Source organism: Sarcophilus harrisii, chromosome 1 (genome assembly GCF_902635505.1).
Source record: "Sarcophilus harrisii chromosome 1, mSarHar1.11, whole genome shotgun sequence".
NCBI classification, from domain to species: Eukaryota; Metazoa; Chordata; class Mammalia; order Dasyuromorphia; family Dasyuridae; genus Sarcophilus; species Sarcophilus harrisii.
The window spans coordinates 157,613,983-157,632,230 of NC_045426.1; the positions used below are offsets into that span (position 1 = coordinate 157,613,983).

At 33.7% G+C, this 18,248-nt stretch overlaps 1 protein-coding gene across 6 annotated transcripts in view; it reads left to right on the top strand.

Moving 5' to 3' along the window:
- The window catches only part of MAST4 (microtubule associated serine/threonine kinase family member 4), a 786,570-nt gene that overhangs the window by 419,824 nt on the left and 348,498 nt on the right, over positions 1–18,248 (top strand). For all 6 annotated transcript variants that reach the window (XM_031965792.1, XM_031965783.1, XM_031965810.1 and 3 more), the window contains one exon: positions 2,410–2,441. In XM_031965792.1, coding sequence (XP_031821652.1) covers positions 2,410–2,441 — 32 coding nt within the window. The remainder of the gene's footprint in view (positions 1–2,409; positions 2,442–18,248) is intronic.

The following is an 18,248-nucleotide window of genomic DNA, read 5'->3' on the forward strand; positions in this document are numbered from 1 at the left end:
TCTTATTGTCAGATAACTTTTTTATAAGGTACATCAGGAGAAATTATGATTTCTGGAAGCAGTATATTCTCAATATATCTTAAAGATATGATATTACTCAAAAAAAAAAAGATTGTTGTATTGCCTAGAAGCAATATCTGACACTGCCTTATAAGCTAAGCATTCAGAGATCTTCAATAAAAAGTGAATGGAAAAGATAAGAGACAGAGAACTGAGGAGGCACATGTTTCAAAAGACAATGCTTGAGCTTCTAGAGGGCAGAATATAAATGAAAATAATGAGAATGAATAACCTAATATTATCTCATCTTTGAGAATTTATTGTGTGCACATTTTGAGATTGAAATAGGTCATATGTCTAATTCCTTTCTGTTCTTTAATCACACATAATATTGTGGTTACTGAAGAATTCATTATAGTGAGTCTGGGTCTCTTTAGCATCTTTTTTTCTTTTTGGTTGTTTTCTGACTTTCTGTTTATATAGACTATAGATGATTGATTGACTTTTTAGCTGTAAGGGATAACATGATCTATTTCCTGATATTATTAGAATGATTCATCATAGTGAACATTTTTGGGTCTACAATAGGCCTCGTTTAAGTGATGACATTTTCCTGGTTTCTTGGAAGATTAAACCAAAGTCTAGTTTGTATCATTTATTCTTTGTTTTTTGTTGTTATTGTTTGTTTTGTTTTGTTTGCCACTTTGATATACAAAATGATATGCAGCGGTGTGTTTTTCTCCTTCTTTGATCCATAGATATTTCCTTTATATTTATCTAGTCATTAGTTGACCCATGTTGGGAAGTTACAGTGCAATAGAACAAACATTTACTTTAAAGTCAGAGGATCTGAGTTCAAATTTTAACACCTGATATTTTCTCCCTTGAACATTTTACTTTTCCCAGATCTATCTTTCCTTATCTGTAAACTGACAGGTTTAGATAAGATGGCCTATGAGTCTGTTCTAGCTGTTCATCCCCAATCCTAACCGCCTAAATTCTTCTGCTTTCTTACCAGAGGTAAGACTTTGGGGCCATGGCAGGGGAAAATGTGACATATCACTTTCTCCCTAGAGTTTTTTTTTTTTTTTTTTACCAGAACTTTGCTTTTTTTTTTTAAATTAAAAAATTAATGGTATTTTATATTTTCCAAATTATATGTAAAAATAATTTAAAATACTCATTTCTATAAGATTTTGAGTTTCAAATTTTTCTCCTTCCTTCTCTTCCTCTCCCCTCTTCCTAAATAGTAAACAATTTGATATAATTTATATATGAACTGTCATGTAAAACATATTTCCATATTGGTCACAGTTGTAAAAGAATAAATAGACAAAAGGAAAAAAAAATACAAAAAAATGAAGTAAAAATATATATTCTTTGATCTGCAATTAGTCCATATGTTCTTTCTCTGGATATAGACAGCATTTTCCAACATAAATCCTTTGTAATTGTCTTGGATCATTCTACTGTGAGAAGTTGATCACAGAATATTACTGTACAACTTTGCTTTTTTAATAATTAAGTTTTATATTCTTCAATCAAAAAAAACCTACCTTCGAAATCCACCTCAACTGCCATTAAAAAGAATAATAAACTCCTATAACAAACAGATATGGTCAAACAAAACAAATTCCCACATTATTCATGTGCTAAAGATTTTTGGGGAGGAAAAAAGCTTCATCTTTTACTTCATCATTTCTCTATTAGGATGTGAGCAGTATATTTCATCATGAATCCTGTGAAATCATTACATAGATCATATTTTTAAAGTTTTTCAGTAATGTTTGCCTTTGTTATGTTGTTGTTATTGTGTAAATTATTCTGGTTCTTTTCACTTTACTTTGTGACAATTCATGCATGTCTTACTAAGTTACTCCGAGATTGCCCTGCTTATCATTTCTTACAGTACTGTAGAATTCCATCACATTCATATACCATAACTTGTTCAATCATCTCTAGTTCATGTATAACCCTTTAGTTTCCTTTTTTGATACATCACAAAGAACTAATACAGGTATATTTGTAGATATTGATTCTTTTTCTTTTTGTTTAATCTCTATGGGGTCATAAGTCTAAGTCAAAAGGTTTATTTTTTAAGATTAGCATGAACTTGTTTTTAAAATTATACATGGCATTAGAATCATAATGCTGATTTACAGTATTTGAATTTGGTTGTTAAAAGAGATGGATGTTTTTCCATTTTTTTTTCCTCTGAAAAATCAGAAACAAAGTAAATACATTTTTAAGGGAATCATGCAGGATTGGAACTAGGAAAGAATGATGTCATTGAAATTTCTCCATGCCAAAAATGTGAAGAAAAATTGATTTTTTTAATGTAAAAAAAAAAAGCTCATATATCCCTATAATGTCATTTTTCTTTCTTTCTTCTTTTTTTTTTTTTTTCAGAAAGAGCTGAGTCTCCCTAGAAGAGGAAGTTTGTAAGTAACACAAGATTCTTTCATTATAATCTTTTGTATAATTGTGATGTAATCATTCATTGAAGTATTTATTAGGTTTGTCAGTGGCAAATTGAAGGTTAAATGTGACAACTAACTGGCCTTAGCTTAGCAACAAAGAAAACGGAATTTATATGCATGAGTGTCAATATTCCATGATTTGAATATAATTGAATGTCCTTTGTAGTGGCCTCTAAATTATAATTACAGTGCAAGATTTCCAGGTTTCTAATGGGTGATGTGAACTAAGAATGCATTTTTATTCTAGGGTGACCCTTAATTTGAAAGAAAAAAATTCTGTCAATTAATGAGCTCAGTTCTTTAGATGAAAATATTTGGCATGCAGATTGTATAAACGGCTGTGATAAGAATGATTTCTGTGCTCTAACTTCTAGAAATTCAAGCTCAGTCTTTTTTTACGCCATTGCTGAGCAGAGAAGACTATTTTGTTTTAGATCTGAGTTGTTGAAGATAAGCAGTGAAAATGTAGTTTATACTAAATCTCATTCAGCTTTTAATGGCCTGACTCATGTGATGCTACTTTATGATTAAAATTGCAGATTTATGTACCTTGACTTGATTTCCCCATAGTATATTTTAACCTATTGTTTTTTAGAATTAATAGTATCTTATTTGCCTCATAGATAGCTTTTTCTCCTGCAGCTTAACTGTTTGAAATTAGCTACTCTTACATTCAATTAAAGTAGGAACAGGTTTATGATCAATTGATGGTATAACTGCTGACTTAGAAACAGTCAGGATTTAAAATCTGAGGAGCTTTTGAAATATGTGTGTATAGTAGAGAAAGTTGCTTTTTATGTTTATGGGTGCTATATTTGAAGTTAGTACTGTACAAGTTTTCATGAGGAGGGGTGAGGATGTGGATATAGGGAGATATTAAAAAGCAACGTTAATCTTAAGAGATAAATATAGCAATATCAAGTCATCATTTAACTTATTTAAATGCCTATTATGTGCCAATCTTACAATGCTGAATACTGGGGATACAAATAAAAGGGGGAAAAAAAAAGGTAAACACAAACTGAGAAACAACCAGCCAAAGTCTTGTATTCAGATTTTGAAAGCCTTCCCAATAGTTCTCCATTTTGCTTATTGTGGAGCCTGTGCTATACTAATGGCAGAAGAAAGTGATACTTTTTTGGAATGCCTTTGGTTAAATTGCCACAGGCTCTGAGCTTATATTTCTTGGTTTTAGGTAAATGACTCATTAGAGTCTCATTAGAGAACTCAAGCCCCTGGTACTTGTGAAATAGATATTAACATAGCTATCTCTCCCCTCCTTGAGCATAATTCTCTTGGCTAGATTTGACAAGTCCAGTGTTTGATTCACTTTGCTAGAAAGAAAAAAATGAAACAACAAATATCTAAAAGGTGCCCCTCTTATTATTATTTGAAATAAGTTGATGAGGGGAAAGAGAGATCTTTTTGTTTTCCCTTTCTTTTGAAAAATAAAAGTATTTCAGTTTTAGTTTTGTTTCACGTATACTATGAAGAGCTTTGCCATTTTGAGTAGTCTTTGACAGATCTTCTATAAAGAGCATATACTAAGTCATACTTACTTGTCCTTTTTGTTTCTAGTTGGTTGTAACATTAATTGATTGCCTAGTGAATGACCGCTGAGATGGTGATGAAATCAGGCTTATGTGCATATCAGATCACATTTCCTTTTGAAGCATCTAAATGATTCCCCTTTGTGATTGTATTAACCGCCATGTATTGATAGGGCAACTTGAGGGAAGAAAGAAAATGCAAAATTCTATCTCTTAAAACTTGCTTAAAACTTGCCTTAGTTAAGCACTTTTTGGGGGAGGGGAGAGTGGTAAGTGATGTATTTAAGTTTGGCCATATGTATTCTTTAGCAACATGAGAAGAATTATATCTCTTCTATTTAAAATACATGTATAGCCCTCCTGACAACTTCCACTAGAGTTAAAGTATAGTGTATCAAAATAAATATCTTTTCTTTATTTTATTGTTATACCAACTAGGAGAGAGATATAAACCATTTGGAAAGTGAACCAAAAATAAGAGAATACATATAAGGATTTGATCCATAATGTCACTGGAAAAAGAAACTCGGGGATGAGGGAGTTCTACCAATACAGGTTAGCACCTCTTTGCTTAATCTTAGAGAATTGCCGAAGTATTGAGGGGTATAACTCACTCAGCCTATATTTGTCAGAGGGGGCCAGGTCTTTCAGGTTATAAAGTGCTTTGCAAAAAATAAAAAATAGCAAAAATGTTGTTTTTGTTTATTTGATTAAAAATTAAAAATTAAATTTGGTCAGCAGTACATATAGAGAAAACTATAGTAATTACCTTCTATATAGAATGTATTTTTTATGGTAGTGGGAAAAGGAATTTTTTTATGCTAGAGTGATTTTAATATAAATCTAATGAAGAAAGACATTGCTTCATCTTTATTACCTATCTGTGCTAGGCAGCATAATGGAGCCTGGTTATTGAGACTTTTACAATTTATTTACCAAATAAATTCACCCATGTTTTCTTAAATCTGTATTATGCCTTGAGCAGAATGATTGGGTATTCAGTTTTATATTATGTAACAGCAGTATTTCCATTTAAAAAGTGAAACTGAACTTATCTAAGTTTTTTTGTCTAGATATTCTGCATGGTACAAATCTGTACCTATTTGTTATGCTTTTTGAACATACATATATACATATACACATATGTATATATATTTTAAATAAGTAGATATTTTTAAATGCAAGTTTTATAGGAGATAGTGAATTATATATTTTTAAAAATCAAGAATTTGCTGGATTATTTTATTTTAGCTTAAAGGTAATCTTTGTCTAGAATGATAAAAACCATTAAAATTTTCAGAAATGGAAGGCAGCACCACATCTGGTAGTCTTACAGCAGTCCTTATAACAATAAGTGATTGACCAGAACTGAGAATGAGTCAACTATTGAATTTTGGAGTTTTTTGTTTTTGTTTTGTTTTGCTTTTTTGGCGTATAGTTCATCTTCATCAATGCTCTCTTAATTTAGCAATTATGATGTTTCCAAAAGAATTGACTGAAAATTATTTCTATTTCTTATGCCCTTTTTTGCACAAGTAAGTCACATTTATAACTAAACAAGGCTTTTGGTGAATTGTATATGGTTCCCACATTATGGAGAGACTACCAAACTGAATTCTTTTCCAGTCCCCAATCATTTATAGCCATTTGGACCTTGCATTAGATTTCCCATGGGTATCTGTATCTTAACAAATCTAAAACAGAACTTAGAATCTTTCATTCAACTCCCTTTCTAACTTCCTTATTCTAGTGACCTAGATTTTCATTCTCAAATTTTCAACTCTTCCCTTTCCTTTCCAACAATTATTGAGGGCTTCCTATCTTTTCTTTCATCTGTCCTTTCTTTTCACCTATTTTAGGTCAAATTCGCTTTGTCTCTTGCCTGGGTGATTGTCTTAACTTTCTAATTGGATTCCCTGCTTCAAGTCTCCTGGACAATCCATTCTTCACAGTGCTGCTGGGGTGATATTCCTAGAACAAAGATTTTATCATATCAGTCCCCTACTCAGGAAAATTCATGGTTGTCTCTAGGAAATAATGATTTCTCTTTTTGACATTTAAGATCCTTTGTTATATTTCTATACTCTGCCTTTTCCAATATGTCCAGATCTTACCTTTTCCAAACTTATTAGACATTACACCCTTTGACATACCCTATGATTTTCCCATAGCTAATCAACTTTGTTTTCTAAGTACACACAATTCTAACTTCTATCCCCATGTCTGGGATGCTTTCCTTCCTACTTCTCCCCCTTCCTTTCTCCCCTCCTCCCTCCACCCCTTTGTCTTTATTGTTCTTCACATGAGACTCTTTCTTTTTTCTCTGGTTTCTAGAATCCCTCTCTTTCCCTTCCCTCAATAAAAAGACTTTGGTTTTATAGTTTTCATACTTTTTTCATTTTTCATATGATTGCATGTTTTTCTTAATACAAGCTTCTTGAACATCAGGACCAGTGTGCTCTTGTTTTGGGATGCATGGTACCTGATATGTAATGTCAGAGAAACTGAGCAAGACAGAGATTAGAGAACAATTTAATAGTTTATTAAATGGAGAGATTTACTGGGACTGAATATTCCATGTTTGGTCCCAGGGCTGAATGAGACTATTGTCTCAAAGAATATCAGTAGGTACTATGTAGGTATTTTACTATGTACTAGCTGCTATCCTAATAGCTTTACAATATTACAATTTTTAATAATAACTTTTTAATTTTCAAAATAGATGCAGATAGTTTTCAACGTTCACTCTTGCAAAACCTTGTGTCCAAATTTTTCCCCCCCTTCCCTCCTACTCCTCTTTCCCTTACTTACTTACTTAGACAGTAAGTAATCCAATATATTTTCAGCCCTGAATATCAGACAGCAAGACTTTTTTATAGGATAACAAGAACAATGACATAATGGGGGTGGAACCTGGATGGGGATAACCTAATGGGGGGAGGCATCTAGGATGACATAATAGAGGGAGGTATTGGAGAGGTTACTGATATTCTAATGATGTCTGAAATGGATAGACCTGTATCCTGTCAAACATTAAGAAGGAATGATTATAGCCTAAAGATATAAAACCTTTTTCTCAACAAACATTAAGAGGCAAAGGTTATAACCTGAGACAAAGTAACTAAATAGGATAATTAGGGAAACTGGGTCAGGACATTAAAAAGGGAATTGTGGCACAATATACAATTGGCACTTAATGAGAGTAGCTAGATGTTTCAATGGATAGGATGAGCCAGGAATCAGGAAGAACTGAGTCAAATCTAGCCTCAAACACTTGCTAGCTGTATAAGTCTGGATAAGTCTTTGCTTCAGTTTCCTCAACTACAAATTGGAGTTAATAAATAGCATCTCCTTTTCAAGATTATTTTTAGGATTAAATTAAATAATATTGTAAAATATTACACCCAGTGAAAGAATTCTGGGAGATGACTAAGAACCATTACAAAGAATTCCCAATCCCTGTATTTTTGCCCTCCTGCATTTTTGATTTCCTTCACAGGCTAATAGTATACTATTTCAGAGTCCAATTCTTTTTGTCCAGCAAAATAACTGTTTGGACATGTATACTTATTTTGTATTTAATTTATACTTTAACATATTTAACATGTATTGGTCAACCTGCCATCTGGGGGAGGGAATAGGGGGAAGGAGGGGAAAAATTGGAACAAAAGGTTTGGCAATTGTCAATGCTGTAAAATTACCCATGCATATAACTTGTAAATAAAAAGCTATAATTTTAAAAAAAGAAAGAAAGAAAAGAAAAATAGTTTTATTTTATTCTGAAATTTCCATAGCTACTTATTATATAGTTTATATATACTTTTTGAACACTACACAACTTCTCAAAACTTGGAGTCAGATTTTACACCAAATCAGACAAAAGCTAACCTTCTTTCCTGTTTTACATTGATTTTTTAAGTTGTACTTGCTTTTTAAAATCCCAATCATTTCTGAAAACACAGCTTTGCAAAGATACAACATGAGAAATTTCAAAAAGTTTTTGGCCTAGCTAAAAGTACAAGTAAACAAACAAAAATCATAGAAAAGAATATTGAGTAATCTAATAGTGAAACTGGGAACTACTTCCAAGTGGTAGTTCTAGGTGTGACTGAGATAGGGTATCTCATATTTCTTTGTTTTTCTTGAGACAGCCTTGTAATGGCTACAGGTGCCCTGAGGCACAGTTTGGAAAGTAGAGGTTTAAACTTTTATCAATGAATTCATAGTGGGAAGATAGAGATAAGTTTAGAAAGGGAATTGTTTTCGAAAGTGAAAGACAAAAAAAAGAAAAGTGGCTCTCCCTACATAAAGGTAGGGACCATCCTAGAGGAAGTAGTGACTTTTCCTGCTAAATAAACAACTCAATTTCCAGCAAGCGGGACCCACACGCATGCATGTATAAACAAAGAAAAGAAAGTGAAAGATGGCACAACCCTACAAAATGAATAGTTAGCAAGGTAGCTAGTAGGGTATTAGGACTTGGAGAAGAAAGTTGTCAAAAGAAGGATGGGAGAGAAATGGATACACTTTATCTACTTGGCATTTTACCTTCTGGGCATCCACCTAGGTGAGGAAGAAAAGAAAGGTCAGGTAGCAAAAGACAAATAGCTTGGGTGGATTTTTGTGGTTAGAGTAAGTTTAAGTTCCCTGGGCTAATATATCACTCAAAAAGAAGTGACATATTGCAGGTATAGAATGACCCTAGCATAGCTAGAGTAATTTAATTTATTATATCAAGATTTCTTATTCCTTGTAACTGTAAATCAAATGTTTTGTTTTAAAAATATTTCTTGGTCAACATTTTTAAAGTGATAATTTGGTTTTGTAGTTAATGGATTAAATTTGTATGCGTGTGCGCACACACACACACACAAAATTCTTGGATCTAAAACCTTGAAATCTTACCTGTTGGTCAGAATTGTAACATCCAGCTATTTAACTGGTTACCAACATATGTTAAAAATATTATTTGTTGTAACACAAGGTCATTCCTGGAATGTAATGGTATTGAATCCACTTTATTTTATGACTGTTAGGCTGGATATATGGATTTTCAAATACATGAAGGCAGAATTTCCTAGAGAGTGAGTTTCATTTAGGCTAAAAATGAAGGCTAATCCTTATCACTTAAATAGATTTCTAAATAAATTTACTTTTCCCCCCTAGCTCTTTGTGACCCTTTACCTCCTTCAAAATAGTACAGCAAAAAGCTAAAATAGGTGTTTCTAACTATAGAGTTTCATTTTGATTTTTAGAAAACAAAAAACAATAGAAAAAAAAGAGTGAATGTTGCATCTGAATTAGCATTTAAAGTGGCATGTTTATACAGAGGGAGAATGGTGTAATATATCCTGAGAGTAGAGAGAGGATTTCAGACTGTGAAGGAATGTCAATTGCATTCATATATTCATTGGGTGGCCATTTGGGTAGTAGTATTACTTTGCAGCATCCTTTTGAATATTCTTTTGTGAACTTGGTAGGTAAGGACAGAGATAAGGTGCTAAATAGAAGGATTCAACCATATGTATATTTTACTGAGATTTATCATGATGAAATTTTTCTTTCTGAGAGTATTATATTTTTAAAATTCTATATCAATTATTTTATTTATTTTAATTAATGAAATTGGGTGTATAGATCAGCAGGCCTTCAGGAAAGGGGGGAAAAAAAACTTATATTAGTTGATTTGCAAGCAGAGGCAAACATCTAAAATTATAAGTTATAGAGGGGATGCTGATCAGCATTGCTGGTTTAAGTTTCTACAATGAATTAATTATTGAAAGAGTATGTAAGTCCTTGCAATGTGCCAAGCACAAGTATTTAGATACTTGTGATGTAATAGGATCTGCGTCCTCCTGATCTTTAAGGGGAGGAGGACCTGGGTTGGAAAAACCCTAAATCTCAACCTCTCCTGACCTTTTGGGAGTGATCCGCACCCTCCTATTTGATTCCCAGGAGAAACTCCCACAATAATTCCCATTCATTTGGAGATCTTGGCCTGGGGCATAATTACCACCCATTATTGATTAGTCCCTCAATTTATCTGGAGATCTCTCCCTAGCCCCAGGCCATAGAAGGCTAAATAAAAATCAAAGTCCTGTACCCAAACCTTTGCTAATTCCTAATCAGGAGCTGGCTCACTGGCTTCTAAGTCTAAATACCGCCCCCCCCCCTTTTTTTTTTTGGCCAAAAACCTCCCTTGAAGATTTGGATTGTAAATTCTTTTGCAAAAACCTGATACACCTGCCTGGGGACCTCATCATTGTTAGGGTATCTCTCACCTGTCAACACTGGTAATACAAATCAATTATTCTTCTATCTAAGAAACAGGTTCTAATAGCATCAGATAACTTCTATAAGAAATAATGGCTAAGGACATTATTTTGATTTCAATTTTTGAAATTAACAGGGATGGTAAACAAAGCCATAAGGGAGTTTATTGAAATATCCTTTCTAATAATAATGATAGGACTCATTTTGAGCAGCTAGATGACATATTAAGGAGAGTGCCAGGTTTGGAGTCAAGAAAATTTTCTTCCTGAGTTCAAATCTAGCTTCAGACACTTACTAGCTGTATGACCTTAGGCAAGTCACTTAACCCTGATTGCCTCAGTTCTTCATTTATAAAATGAGCTGGAGAAGGAAATGGCAAACCACCCCAGTGTCTGTTTAAAAAAAAAAACAAGACCAAATGTGGTCATGAACAGTTGGACACAATTGCAATAACCAAACAACAACAGAATCTGTTCTATTATATTCCATGAGTAGTGGTTGACTAATGACTAAGCTTGGCTAAAGCCAGCCTAGAAATAGTGGGTTATGTAAGGCATCCATTAATTAGGGCAGCCAAACAGAGATGTCATATCTGAGGTAAGGAACAGCAAGGAAACTAATGTAATGAGCTATATCATAGAGTGTGTAGGCAGAAATAAAGTATAAAAAAAACTGGAAAGGTAGGAAAAGACCATATACTATAAAATTTCAAATGTCCCATTGAGATTTTATATTAGACTCTGAAATTAATAGGAAACCACTAAAATTTATTGAATATTGGGGTAACATGTGCAGATGTATCCTTTAGGAAAACCATGTTGAGATTTAGCTCCAACTCAAATTTTCAGTCTTATTACATATTATTCTCCTTTATACATTTTGTTGCCACTACACTGGCTTCCTTATTGTTGTACACACATATGACATTCCACATTCCATTTCTTACTTCTGTGCTTCTGGTCTCCCATGGCCTGGAATGCCATTTCTTCTTCACTTCCACTTTTAGAATTACTAGTTCTCATTGAGGCTCAGTTCTGGAGAATTTTCTCTATAAGATCTTTCCTGATTTCCCACACTCCCTTTCACAGCTGCTACTGCCTTCCTCCAAAATTACCTTATATTTTCTTTATAAAATTTTGTCTCTATATATCTATGTATATATACTTTCCCCTAATAGAACAAAAACACCCTGAAAGTAGCCACTGTTTATTTTTTGCCTTGGAATCCTGAATGTCTACCATAATCCCTGCAAGATGGTAAGAATTTGATTGATTGTTTAAAACCCCAGAATGTTGTAGATGCTTTTAAGAAAGAAAATATTTACTCAAAAGTATTATTCTTTACTGTTCACATAGGAAAAAAACAAGTAAACAAAACCAACAAAAATTCTTGTTGTTATCCTGACTCTGCTGTCTAGTGGGATAGATACTTCCTCTCAGTGTCTCAGCAGCACAAATGAAAGGCTGGCCTCAGAACTGAACAGGAAGAGAAGCGTAGGCAGAATTGCCTTTGGGAAATAACATGGTGCTTTTAATGACCCCCAAATTTCTCCCTGAAACAAAGGCCCATTTTTAAAAGCAACAATATTCTTCTGCCAGTGCTCTATGGTTTGCTGTGAGTCATGGAACAACATGTCTCTGAAGAATTAAAGTTAAGGGTGACCCAAACAGCAGTGGAAAGGCACAAGATGGGCCTGAGTAGCCTGAAACACATTATTACCAAAGGAGAATTGTGCAAGAGAAATGGCATTAAGAATGATATCAGATGATGAACTAGTAATGAAAATGAATACTCTTATAATAGAGGTGAGGAGTAATTAATATATAGCTTGCATGCTTCACAGTACCTATGCAATGCCAGTAAAGCCAGAGGAGCATCCCTTTATAGAAAGTTTAGAGGACAATATGGCAAGATATGGGAACCAAAGAATTGTGTTGTCAGCAAACATTTATAAAATGCCTAATATGTGCTAGAGAGCAACTAGGAATCAAGTCTCAGACACTTCCTAGTTGTATGACCCTCAACTAGTCAAGCAATCTAGTTTACCTTAATTTCCTCATCTGTTAAGTGAACTGGAGAAAGAAATAGCAAATCACTCCAATATCTTTGTTGAGAATACACCAAATGTGATCACAAAGAATTGCAACCGAACAATAACAACAGAATGTGCCATATACTGTGCTATAAAAATAGCCTCCTGGGACCTCATGTTCTGATTATTAGAATAAATACCCATTTCAGTGATGAATAAAGGAATGAGTAAAAAAATGTATCATTGTTTAACTTGAATTTCTCTAAATCAATAGTGATTTAAAGCATTTTTTTCATACGACTACAGATAGCTTTGATTTCATTGTCTGAAAATGGTCTGTTCATATCTTTTAACTACTTATCAATTAGGAAATGACTTGATGTTCTTATAAATTTGACACAGTTCTTTATATATTTTGGAAATGAGACCTTTATCAGAAATACTGACTATAAATATTTTCCCCTGCTTTGTACTTCCCTTTTAATCTTGTTTCTGTTGTTTTTGTTTGTGCAAAACTTTTTACTTTAATATAGCCAAAGTTGTCCATTTTGTCTTTCATAGTATTATCTAGTTCTTCTTTGGTCATAATTTCCTCAATAGGAATGTATTTGGTCACTATTTAGGAATATCCTTTGAAATAACTAATTTTATGAACAGAAATAGAGGCTTAATTTCTTCTTGCTTCACTTTAATGATATCATTAACCAAAGAAAGAGAAGAAATTAAGAGAGCTGGCACTTGAGGAGAAGCATAGTGTTCTGGAAAGAGTGACTTAAAAAGTTAGAAGACCTGGCACTGCCTTACTTCACTGGATCTTACTTTCCTAACCTGTAAAATGAAGGATTTGGAATTTATGTCCCATAAAGTCCTTTCCAGGTAAATCTTTGATCCCTTCCAATTAGAAAGCTTTGGTTCTATGATCCTATTTCAGAATATTTAGTCAAAACAAGAAAAAAGAAAACAAGCATTTATTAAGTGCTTCTTAAGTGCCAGTCACTGTCCTAAGTACTTTGCAGTTGTTTCTCTCAACAACCTTGGGACATAGGTGAAGTTTTTATCCCAATTTTCCTGTGGCAGACAGATTTTAAATGACCTGCTTATTATCACACAGCTAGTAAGTATGTGAGGCTGGATTTGAATTAAAGGTTTCCTGACTCCAGGTCCTACACTCTATTATATGCACCACGTAGTTGCCTCAAGGCTTTTGTGAGTATAGGTACATCTTTCTTTGATTTTTATAAACTAGTGTGTGTTTTTTTATTTTTTTAACTGCTAGAGGTCTTGTCAAGGTCAAGTAGCTTTCATAAAATAGCCTGAGCAAATTCATATGATTTTAAGTCCCTGGACAAAAGTTCTAGGGATGACAGGCTTATTCTTTCTTTCCTTTCCTTCACATTGGAAAAAGAATTAAAGAGAGTAGATTATGTATAGAACACAGAAGTGCAACACTTGTCTGCAACTTTGGTTTCAGGGGATTTCTGAGTTTGTTATGAAGAGAGATGTTCATATGTCACCTAACTAAAAATCATCAAGATCTGTGGAATATTCCTCTGTTATTGAAATGAAACATGGTACAGTATAATGAATATAGGCTTAAGAGTCCAGAGTTAAAGGTTGTTCAGTCATGTCCAACTCTGTGTAACCCCATTTGGGTTTTTTACGGCAAATATAGTGGAATGGTTTATTATTTCCTTCTCCAGCTCATTTTATAGATGAGGAAACTGAGGTAAACAAGGTTGAGTTGCCCAGGCTCACACAGCTAAGGCAGTAAGTATCTTGACTCCAGGCCAGGAGCTCTATGCTCTATGGTGCCACCTACCTGCCCTAACAGTCCAAAGATTTGAATTTGAATCCTGTTTTTGATAATACTTTTGATCCTCTATGATTCTCATTTTCTTTGAAATGTGAAATGATAGTTTTAGTAGTGCTACTTTACAGGGTTGATGTTAAAGTTAAAATAAAGTAATATAAAATGTTTCCTAAAAGGCTTACTGCAGTTTTAAGCTTCTAATAATTTGCACTATGATTTGGGGCATTTTGTGTGCTATAGCAATAAAAGGATTTAATAATTAGTGGAATTTTAGAAAAGAAAGACATAAATAAAAAGACCCTCTTCAGAGGAGGGTAATTAGAGGGGTAAAAGCCTTCAAGCTCATGCTAATATATGTGAGGATCAGTTGACAGGACTGGAAATGGTAGAGAAAAGACTTGGGCTAAGACTTAGGGGATGCATGATAGATTTCTTTAAGTACTTAAAAGATCTTCATGTGGAAGAAGGATTAAACTTGCTCTGCTTAGCCTCACAATGCAAAATTAGGGACAATGAATAGTAAAGTTAGTGAAATTCATATTTGGGCTCTATGTAAGGGAGAACTTTCTAACAAATGAGAATGATCCTGATGTGGAATGGGCCAATTCAAGAGACACACGGCTTCTCACTGGTGGAGGTCTTCAGGCAAAATCTGTAGAGAGATTCTTACCAAGGTTTAAGGAGATATGTGGCCATGTCATTCCCCTGTTGAGAGATGTTTAGCATCTCCCATTTCTTTTAAATTTAAAACTTGTTTTAGCCTGGTATCAAAAGCTTTACATGTTTTTTACATATTTTAGAATTCTACTTAGAGTAGTAGATATTTCAGTCAAATTGGCTTATTACTTCAGCCTCAGGTGTGACAGTTCTTCATTTTTGTGCCTTTACCTAGGCTGTATCTAGGCCTTTACCACTCCTCATGATTGTCATTATAGAATCTCTACTTTTTTTCAAAGCTCAGTTTATATGTCACCTCCTAAAAGCCTTTCATGATTCTTCTGGTTGTTAGTACTCTGTATTTTACACACACTCACACACACACACACACACACACACACACACACACACACATTCATCTGGGTGTTGAAGGGCCAGAAGTCAAAGAGAGAAGGTGGCAGCTAAAAGTCAGTAGGGGGAACCCTTGAGTCAGAATCTGGACTTTGAAATGAAAGAAAAGAATTGCCTTCAGTGTTGGGGATTAGGGATATAAAAGTGCATCATTGGGTTCCTGAGTCATAATATTACAAGCTATGCCAAGGGACAGTGAACATTCAGATAGGTTAGACAAATCCAGAGGAACAGCTAAAAAAGTGTGAAAGCAGTATGGTATAGTGTCCACAGGTCTATGCTTGGAGTCAAGATGACTTAGATTAATCTCAGTCTATGACACATATTGAGTTGTCCAAGGTTGGGTAAACTTGGACAAGTAACTTAACTTCTTAGCATCCTATAGAGAGTTTAAATACTATTTAGGGAGTAGTCTATGGAGTCAGCACGTTGGACAGCTCTCAAAGACTAAGGACTAGCTACTAATTTCCTTCATTGGGGGGAAATCTACTCCAAGAATTTGCTAAACCAATGAAAACACATATTCAGATTTTAAATAGAGGCGTTTGGAAACAAATTTTCTATACAGAACAGCTGCTTCAGTTGGGAGGAGTCAGAGAAGCTAAAGTCTTTGATTTTAGAACTTTACCTCCTTTGATTTAAGGTAATAACTAACTCATTACTACCTTTTGGCTTTGAAGACTGGTATATTCACAGGATTCTAAGAAGTATAGGAGTATCTTTTCCAAACTTAATTTCAAACACAAATTCTGTAGGTACTTTAAAAAAAAAATTGAGTATGCTTATTCATGGTCCTGTATTTCTCCTATATCCTTTTTTGAGTCTAAACTCAGTGGCTGTGTCTGACACTGAGAGATGTGTGGTTGGGTTTCTCTCTCCTGTGCATCATTTTTACTTTGAAAACTTTAAGAACTGGAGGTCATTGGGATTAATTTATTTTTAACTGAAAAATATTATTTTTTTAAAAATTCTAATTGCATTACCTTTGAGTAGCTGTCACATGTTGATGTCTGAATGGACAATTTTCTTTATTCTATGTATAAAAAGCAAGGATAGCTCTTCCTTTGAGGATTCTAGCTACCATCCTAGTAGCAAAAATGTAGGAAGCATAATAGCTCTTAATATCCACACCATTAAAAAAAAACTTTAGAACTTACCATAGTCTAAAATATATGAATACTTTTAACTTAACATTCTAAACAGCATACTTAATATCCAAATCCATCAATAATCAAATATTTGGTATGAGACTGAATTCTTCTTTTCTTCTTTTTTTTTTGATAAGTGTTATAGAATGTTAAAGACAGAAGATAGTTGAGTTCACATTCATTTTCTCCCCCAAATACATTCCTTAAAGAAGAAAAAATTGGGACCACAAAAATGAAGTGACTTGCTCAGTTCAATAGCTGGTAATTGGCATAACCAATTACCCTTCATTTCTCATTTGGGTGCTCTCCCTTGGGCTTCACCATCATGCCCTAGAAACCTGATCATTCTGTAAGATTACTTTCTGTGTACCTTCTGCACTTCAGCACTTTCTGACTAGAAAAGGTAGACATGAGAATCCATCCCAGAACCTTCCTTGAAGGAGGGTGCTCAGATCAACCACCTCTTTACTTCCCACAAGGCTGCATTCCTCTGAACCTGGCCTTTATGCTCCTGCTGTGGAGGAGCATAACCCTACTCCTACTTTCTAGCTTCCTCTTATTTGATGGTTTGTTGTTTTCTTCTATTAGACTGTAATCTCCTTGAGGGCTGGGTATTTTTTTTTTTATTCCCAGAGATCAACAATTTCTAATCCATCCTAGCCTTCATAATTAAGAAAAAAAGTTTGTTAATTGCCCAAATTAAATATTTAGGATAAATTAGTTCTAGTGGAAATTAGTTTTAGTGTATTAAACAATGTAATTTAGTTATATTTTTAAAAGTGTTTAATGTAGATGATAGATTGAAATGTTGAAGGGAGTTTATTCTTTACAATTCCTTCATTTTACAGAGAGCAAACTATGATTGAGAGAAGCTAAATGATATGTTCAAGGTCACAATCTAAGGTTTCTAATTACAAATCAAACACTTTTTCAATATAATATGACATGTAAAATGTTATGAAGGAAGGGATTTATTCAGGAGTATTTTTGTAAATGTTTAACAGCCAGCTTTCCAGTGGAACAAAAGTGCCTACAGCATATTTTAAGTCAAAATCTATATTATTAATATTTTTTCTATCACTTTAAGTATGGATCAGAGATGCCAAACTTGTGGGTCACATGTGATCTACAATATTCCCAAGTGTGACTCAGTCTAGGTTATGATTGTGAAATACTTAAAAATAAAAACTTAAAGATATAATAAAACACCAATAATATTATATCAAAAACATTCAATATGCATTCCACAGTGATCTTTGTGGCTGTTGTTCACTCTTTTTCAGTTATGTCCAAGTCTTCATGACCCCATTTGGAGTTTTCTTGGCAAAGATATTGAAGTGGTTTGCCATTTCCTCCTCCAGCTCATTTAAACAGATGAGAAAACTGAGGATTTGATTTGACTAGAGTCATACAGCTAGTGTCTGAAATCAGGAATGAGTCTTCCTGGGTCTAGCACTCTGTCTTCTGTGCCACTAGCTGTCCTATTTCACACTAGTCTCTATATAATTATATGCTGTATAGTAGTAGTGTCATACTTAAATAGAAATAGGGACTAATGATATCAACCTACATTTTCTAATTTACCCCACTAACTTTGCAGTTAAAGAAACTAACTCAGAGAAAGTAAATAACTTTGAAGTTAAACCCACCCGTATTCTTGTAACTGTTATAATTTTTTAAGTTTCCCTAAGTGCATAAAGTTTCTTTCCCAGGATAGGTGTGTGTGTTTGTGCATGCATTTGCATGCTAGTATGTATTATACTAGTACTCATTTTTATGGAATTGTAGAAGATAAATGATAGCAAAAATAGGTTCGTTTAGTTTAATTAATTGAGATCCTTAATTGGAATCTGTGAACTTTTAAAAATAGTTTAACAGTTTTCCTTT